This window comes from Coffea eugenioides, chromosome 2, assembly GCF_003713205.1.
Source record: "Coffea eugenioides isolate CCC68of chromosome 2, Ceug_1.0, whole genome shotgun sequence".
NCBI lineage: Eukaryota > Viridiplantae > Streptophyta > Magnoliopsida > Gentianales > Rubiaceae > Coffea > Coffea eugenioides.
The window spans coordinates 19,499,994-19,508,034 of NC_040036.1; the positions used below are offsets into that span (position 1 = coordinate 19,499,994).

The 8,041-nt window shown below is 37.4% G+C and overlaps 1 protein-coding gene across 1 annotated transcript; it reads left to right on the plus strand.

Moving 5' to 3' along the window:
* Positions 1-1,566: 1,566 nt before the first annotated feature.
* On the plus strand, positions 1,567-4,423 carry LOC113761961 (transcription factor HHO2-like). The gene is made up of 5 exons (XM_027305171.1): positions 1,567-2,112; positions 2,507-2,766; positions 2,854-3,247; positions 3,667-3,743; positions 3,844-4,423. Exons 1-5 carry the CDS (start codon positions 1,836-1,838, stop codon positions 4,126-4,128), a joined length of 1,293 nt encoding a protein of 430 aa, XP_027160972.1. The 5' UTR covers positions 1,567-1,835; the 3' UTR covers positions 4,129-4,423.
* The last annotated feature ends 3,618 nt before the right edge of the window (positions 4,424-8,041 follow it).

Consider the following 8,041-nt stretch of genomic DNA (forward strand, 5'->3'; position numbering starts at 1 on the left):
AAATTCTAAATATCTTAATTTATTTTTTAAAGTTCACATTTCTTACCGTGCTGACAGTGGATACATTATCACATGCATGGTCAATATAATAAAGTTTTAACTTATATATACATATATGTATTAATGGAGTTATGCATTTAAAACTACACATGGAATAAGCTAGAACAAAAAGATTAAATAAATAAATAAAGGAGCTAAAAGATCAAACACAACTATGACGCTAATTATTAAATTAAAAAAAGTCTGTGATGCCAGCCAAAGGGACGAATCCACGTGTTGTGAATCAAGTAGATGGACCTCGGCAAAATGTCCCTTTTGCGGGTCAATTGTAATTCTGATCTAGCACGGCAAAGATTCGAGGTGCTATGGAATGTGGATTCTTATATTATTCGCATTTTGACCGTATTCTCTGTCTGTTTCAGCGTGGGGATGCATGCTAACATATTCACTCTCTGCGTTTGTACAAATTTATAGCGAAGTATGGAGATATCTCCATTACTTGGATGCAAAATAAGGCTAAAAATTAGTGAAGTATGAAGATATATCTGAGAATTGTATCGGTGGACGATGGGTAAAAACTTTATAAACGATTTATAATTTTATAGGCATGCATTAACCTATAATTGTGATTGAAATTGAATTCAACCAATTTTTTTTAAAAATAAAGATGTATAAATTTGGATCGTTGTTTTGATAACCTATCACATTATATTAAATTGAAGCGCTCAAACACGCATCCCTTTACTTTTTAAAATTTTCGACATATAGGATAGACGAAGAAAACTTATAGTTGCGGAAACTAATGAAGAAGGAATTTATGACAATTTATTGTTACATAGTGTGTTATTTTTAACGCTTCAAAAAACTTGGTAAAGAACTCCACAAGTGCAGGACAAAGAACTAAAATTATTTTATTATCTTGCAAGTTTCTTTTTCCTTTTTCATTATTTATGATGGAAATTGGTTAGCAAACAAATTTCTGCATAGAACAAAGTAAAGAGATGCATTAAACACAATCAAGACTCGATTATTCTCAATTTGTCATTTTGCGGGGACTTGAGTATCTCTTTTGCTTGGAAATTAAGAATCTAGTACGCAATATTAATCTTAGTAATTCATTAACAAAAATAAAGAAATTTTACCGATCACTAGTAAGAATGTAATGTCTATAAAATAAAAAAATGGTTAAAAAAACGTAAAAAAACGTACCAACGTAATTTTTTTTTTTCATGAAAACTCACCATCCAAATGAATAATTTTTTATTTTTTAGTGTCGTGTGCCAATCACGCATGATGAAAATGTTAAAACATAAGTCATAAACGCCCACGAGATTCCAAGGAGGGCAATTTAGACTAATTACCCGACTTGGATGGAGGAATCTACCAGAAGATAACCAGAACTGGCTGGGTCAAAACCTCCGACTTTCATCTCTAATTAATTGCAGAGTAAAAGAAAATTTTTTTTTTTTAAAAAAAGAAATCCTAGAACAATTTGAAAAAATATGCGACGACGCGATAGTGGCAATATATAATTATATCCCAACTTTCTCGCTGTCAAAACCCAGCGTTGCTGTTTTTGAGAATCTTCCCTTCGCCTCTCCCCTCTCTCCTCTCTTTCTCAAGTCTAATCTTCACCGCTCTCTTATATAAACAGAAACCAGATATATATAGATCTTAAACACCATTTTTTTTTTTACTTTCCTTTTTGTTCAATGTTTTTTAGCTTAAATTCCCACAATCATAATCCAAAGATCTAGATTGAACAGAGGAAAATAGACGATCGATCTCGCATATACATATCGAAACAATACGACTGTGAGTAATTTAATTGGAAAATGGGTTCAATTCCGCCTGAACTGAGCTTGGATTTTCGGCCACCTTCAACGAGAACAGTAACAACCACCACCGTTACAGCTGCTGCATCAGAAGAACAGAGTTGTTGTTATGTCCCCAAGACGATCGACGAGCTGGTTGGACAAGTGTCAATGATCGGTAACGTAGCGGAGAAGCTGTTAAAGCTTGATGATTATGTGACGAAACTTGAAGATGAAATGAAGAAGATCGATGCTTTCAAACGTGAACTCCCTCTTTGTATGCTCCTCCTCAACGATGGTCGGTTCTCATTATCCTTTTTTTAAAAATTGTTTTCTTTTTTGATTCGTAGATGTCATGGGTCCTCCCTTTTACTCTTTCCTTTTCCTTCTGTTTCTGTTTGTGAATTTTAGAAAGGGGGGGGGGGGGGGGGAAGAAGAATGAACGACACTTTTTAAGATGAAAAGAAAGACCAAACGGGATTCTTGTTGTTGCTACAATTTTGTGGAGGAAATGAAATGTTTGTCCTGTTTTGATTTCACGAGCTATGTTGGAGATTGGAGGGAATACTGATGACGTTCTGGAGATGGGTTTAAGAGTTTGATGGTTTTGATTGAAGGGTTTATGATTTATTTATTAATTTTGGTTTGGGTTTTAGCAGTTCTGAATGACTTTGTGGTTGTTGTGGTTGCAGCAATTAGGACTTTGAAAGAGGAATCGACGAAGTATAAGACAATGGATGCTGGACCAGTGTTGGAAGAGTTCATTCCTCTCAAGAAAAATTGTGATGAAGATGAGAAATCGGAAATGGTTGTTGAGACCAGCAAAAAAGATAAGGACTCCAGAGAGAAGATGAGTTGGATGAGTTCTGTGCAGCTCTGGAATAGTGATAACCCTGCCTCCAAAAGTGATTTTGACATTAACGAGGCACATTCTAGACCAGAAACCAAAAAGGTACTTTATTAAATAACTGAATGCATATTGATTATGAAAGGTTCATGTTTGTTATTGTTAACAATATGTTTTGTTTTGGAAATTCAGAGAGTCGTGGAAGCAGAAATCCAGGAGGATTTGTTCGAGTCTTGTAAAAATGGGAGCGTAGCAAGGGCATTTGTGCCTTTCCAGGGGTGTTCTAGTCTTCCTGTGATGATAACAAGGAAGGAAAATGAGTATGAATTACCAGGAGTAGTACCTGGGCTTTCGCTTCAAACTCCTGGGACTAAGAAACTAAAGGAGGACATTGGCTCTGGCGGGTTAAATTCGAGAGTTGGTGGCAGCAGAGCTGTTTCTTGTTCTGTATCCAGCGTTCAGTCAAATGTAAGGGCGGCTGTGTCTCAGCAACAGCAGCAAACTTCTAGAAAGCAAAGAAGGTGTTGGTCACCAGAGTTGCATCGTAGGTTTGTCGATGCCCTGCAAAAGCTTGGAGGTTGTCAAGGTTAGAACTTGAACCCCTTGTTGCTGCTTTTGATGTGATTTAACGCGTAGTTTTGTCAGTGTTTTGTCATTTTGCTGCAACTGTTTTGTGCTGAATGTCAGGACTGAAATCTAGTGATAACATTAGAATACCGGGAAAGATCTATGTAAAACAGACAGCTATATTCCATTTGGATGATGTTGTGTGTCGTTTCTTGATTGCATTACTTCTAGGATGAATGTCGATATTGCTGAAGAGCTACACCACCTGTAAATCATAACTAGAGCACTTCATTAACACACACTGCTGTATTTTGCTGGAATTATGACTAATCCTCGTAGAATTGCCGTTGAGTATCTCTTGTACTTAGATTGTAGATTTTACCAAGTCTTTTGTTGATCACACTCGTGCCTCTAACTTGATTTTTGGAACCTCTGCAGCTGCTACGCCTAAGCAGATTAGAGAGCTTATGCAAGTCGATGGTCTCACAAATGATGAAGTTAAGAGTCATTTGCAAGTGAGTTTGAAAGTTAGATACACCTTCTTTTATCAGATTCTAACTTAATTTAGGCCATAAAGATAAAGTGATGCGATTTGTTTGGCTATTATGGTTTCAGAAATATCGACTTCACACTCGAAGACTTCCGACCACTACAGGCACGTCTACAAATCAACCTGTTGTTGTATTAGGAGCTTTATGGCTGCCCCAAGACCAGCATGGTGAATCATCAAAGCAGAGCAACTCACATTCTGGTTCTCCTCAGGGGCCTCTGCAGTTAGGTGGTGCCTCTAGAGGCACATCAATGACGGGGGGAGACAGCATGGAGGATGAAGAAGATGATAAATCAGAGAGCCACAGTTGGAAAAGTCACATTCGAACATCGCAAAGAACTAATGTATAGAAGATGTCCACCCTAAATTTGCGGATAGAAACAGATACTATAATGTTTTGCATACATATAAATTGATCTTGAAGAGTGGCTGTAAAATTTTGCAGGAATAGATATCCTTTTTGGCTTTTGAATTTTTGGGTGTTCGAGTACGATGTTGATGTCCATGTTTTGGTGCAAGGAACTCCGCGTATACTCCATTAGTTGAATTCTGAAGAAACTGAATCCCTCAGCAGAATATGAGTATTCTATTATGGATTGACAATTCTTTTTTTTAATAGTAATTCCGATTCCTTCGTCTATTTTATGACGCCACGGCTCTTTTTGTCTGAATGATGGGCTTTCTTTATGTAGCTTGTTGTGTGAAACTGTGAATTCTCATCTTCTTCTGTAGCAATCAATCTTTTAATTCATAGCGCATTATTATAGTACAAGTGATATTTGTTTATCTTTCAGTTGAAGAGACCCAGGGAGAAGTTTCTGGTGGACAGAAAGAAAAAAAAAAGGATGCCTTTTAAGACTGGGCAAGACCAAACCTTCAAGTAGCTTTTGTCTACCGCAAGGAAAGGCGTTGTTGGTCCACCGATATTGCTTGACCGGCAATTCCGTGGTATTAAAACGAACAGATTCTCGACTTTGCTGATTTGTTGATAAATTGACTTTTAAATCAGGAAGAAATAAATATATGGCCCAGATTTGATTTTCATGTCAATTCTGTCATCAACTTTCTTGCTTGCAGATTAGTTAATTTAGGCCAGGGTGGGGTGAGGAATAATGCAATCATACGCCCTGAATGGGCTATGCAGATTCCTAATTTGAATTTAATGATTATTCAAAGTCTTGGGTGTTGGGGAAGCGTTATCCAATAACCATATTGTAGGCCAAGATTATGATGATTTGCGATTAACAACACCCGTTGAGACACATTAACTTGAAAAAAAAGAATCATCGAATCTTGTTCTAGTTGCTTACCATTTTTTGTCGTAAGATTAAAGTGAATATGCCTTTTTTGTGTATAGTTCATTGCAGGTGAAAAAATTATGCGACATAATATTCCACCATCATCAGGCCTCAGCCAATTAATTATACCTTTCTCGGCTTTTTGGCCAAAAGCTCAAGAGCAGCAGAGCACCCCTTTCTATTCTAATCGGTTCACCGGACCAGGCCAAAGCCGATTGGAAGGAAGTTTTCAGGCTCTTTCAAACTTTTTGACCATGCAATCAAGTGCTCGTCCGAACCACTGGGCCAATGGCTAGTGGCAACCAGAAAGTCCCTCCTTGAGTTGTAGGTGGGGGTTCAAACCTCATTTGTAGCGAAAAGAGTCTAAGAGCTGTGCCATAGCACTCTCTTGGTCTAGTTGGGTCTGTATACCCATTAGCCCCTACAACAGTCTCCTTAGGCTCCCCCTCCCCCTAGATTAGGATAGAGTAGATTATACAAATGTATCGTTGCTGATAAAAAAAAAAAAATCAAGTGCTCGTCCGGGCACATTCTTTTAAGTCCATCGTCCCATCTTCCATTCTTCATAAAGTGTACGAAATTTCCGACCTCAACATTTTATGGTAACTATCTACTCCTCTCTAAGTGCGTAGTAAACCGTGCGGTTTAAAACGGAGAGAGCAACCCCCAGCAAAGAACCGGTTCAGAGGGTCAAATGTGTAAAATGGGTTAGGTTATAAACTCATCTTTGGTAAACTGCAGTACTAATCTGTTGATGTTGTGCTTATCCATTACAGACCAGATTGATGACAAAAAAAGCAGTCCCTTTCGATTTCACGAGACGAATAATAGCCCAAGAATCTTATAGTAGACAGGGATATCACGAGAGATCCCACTTGACAGTGCCGTTTTTACTACACTACAATAATGTTATTGGTTTTACAGTAGTAAGTGTTAAGAGGCGGTCTGGATAATGGATTAATAATTTGAAAAGATGGAACCGTCCATTGATTGGCTCCTCCTAGCGGCTGCTAATCCTCCACTAGTGAGTAGCGATGATATTCGCTTGGATTCGTTGCGTCTTCGACTCAACTGCTCCTGTCTTTTCTTCTAGTGCTTATTATTATATTTATGGATGCCCGGGAGGGCGAACATACGGAGAGATTTGGCTGGACAAAGTTCATTAATTATTCTGCTACATGCATGAAAAAATACTAGTGGGATAGCTTCTTCTTGTTACTACTCCACCGTACCTTGAAGCTTCCTTGTGCACATTTTAAAATGAAATGAAATAGTTATTGATTGCGAATATGCTTTGTAATTATATGAAGAAAAACAATTTGATTCTTTGTAATTGTAATTTTTTCCCCCCAAACGTTAACATTCTGCACCTACACTTATTCTTATAGTGTGGAGGGACTAATGGGAATTCCTTGCGAAGGATGCTATCAAGGGCAATATTACTAATTTTTTTCTAAGTGTAAGTGAAAGGATTTGAATTCAAAATTTCACACTTACACTCTCTTATTTCATATCGTCCAATCCATCCCTCTCCCAATGACAGGACGATATTGCTAATATTGCCAATGAGACATATTGACAGTTCAGGATCCTTTGACTCATCAAGTATCAGTTTTTGTCCCGCTTGATTAGCAAGTAATATACTAGGATGTTTTCGTGGACATAATTATGTAATGAGACACCTATAAATATCTCACTAAATGGTGTGTGAAGGGATTCAGTCCTCCGGATTACAAACTTTTGACATCTTCTCAAGTTGTTCAAATTAGTTCTTTTTTCTATTCCAATTTTTTTTGTAGGAAAAGGATAGTACGAGAATCGTTGACGATACCTTACATCGCATTGCTCCATAACAGCCAGCCGAACGTGGAAGAATTTTGATGAAATTGGGAGCTGGTGCATGACAGTTTTGATTCGATCCTTCCTCAGGCACCCCCATCAACAGGTCTACATGCCTTGTCTTGAATTCTTGATTCGCATCTCCGGCTATTGATAAGCAAACAAGCGGCGCATACATACGTACGTACAAGCGGATAAGTGTATACTTGAAAAACGAAAAGGGATGTGCATTTACGAGTTGGACCGCTTCCTCATTTGTCAGTTTCGATTAGAAGGAAAAAGTGTGAGAACATGCAAAGGCTAATGCATTTTGCTCCTCCTCCTTGTTCTTCTTTTCTTTCTTGTTTGGATCTTTTGATGCAAGGCATAATACATTTGCTAGAATCTGCAAAAGATCTTGGCATGAGTGACAAGACGAATCCCGTATTAAAAATTGGTGGGAGCAACTATTGAAATCTAGTACAACGGACTGATTAGTTTGGAGGATGTTGTATTGCTTATGTTACCCTCTCTGATAGAATCGTAAAGCCAATATTAATATTTTCTGTACTATTTGCTAGTCTCATTGTCGAAAAATCTCGACGCAACACAAAAGGCTACAGTAAATATGAGACCCTCCTTTGTCTCTGGTTTGTCATTTTGCAATGAAGATTGCTGCTTTGCTTTATTTCGACCGTTGACATTGACCGCACAGCGCTTTTATACAGTTTGTACTCGGAAAGTTCATGGTAAAATTTCTACCAACCAAAGAATCAAATTCAGTAATTTCTATCATGTCTTGAGAAACCTTTTTGAAATTTTTTTTAAAAAATTATTATTATAATATTATATATATATATATATAAAAGATAAAAATATAATTAAAAAATATTTCAAAAAAAAGTCCGATTGTCACCAAAACTGACAATCAAACAGGACCTTTGGTTATCATTATTGTGTCCAAGAACAATCGGCACTCAGTCTCAGTAGTGCTTGTCTGTCTTCACTTTCACATTCTACAGTCACTTGGTCTTCCTCAGGGTTTGCTCTCCGTTTCTAAATTGGTATCTTTTAGTTTTTTTTTTTTTTTTAAAGTGTATGTGATATCAAGGTATCAGTCGGGCTTTTTTCGGCGAGCTTTAAAGTA

Excerpts from the sequence above, each read along its gene's own strand:
- LOC113761961 (XM_027305171.1), top strand. The coding sequence starts at position 1,836 with ATGGGTTCAATTCCGCCTGAACTGAGCTTGGATTTTCGGCCACCTTCA. Across the intron at positions 3,248-3,666 it reads AAAGCTTGGAGGTTGTCAAG|CTGCTACGCCTAAGCAGATT; the intron begins GTTAGAACTTGA and ends GAACCTCTGCAG. Across the intron at positions 3,744-3,843 it reads AAGTTAAGAGTCATTTGCAA|AAATATCGACTTCACACTCG; the intron begins GTGAGTTTGAAA and ends TTATGGTTTCAG.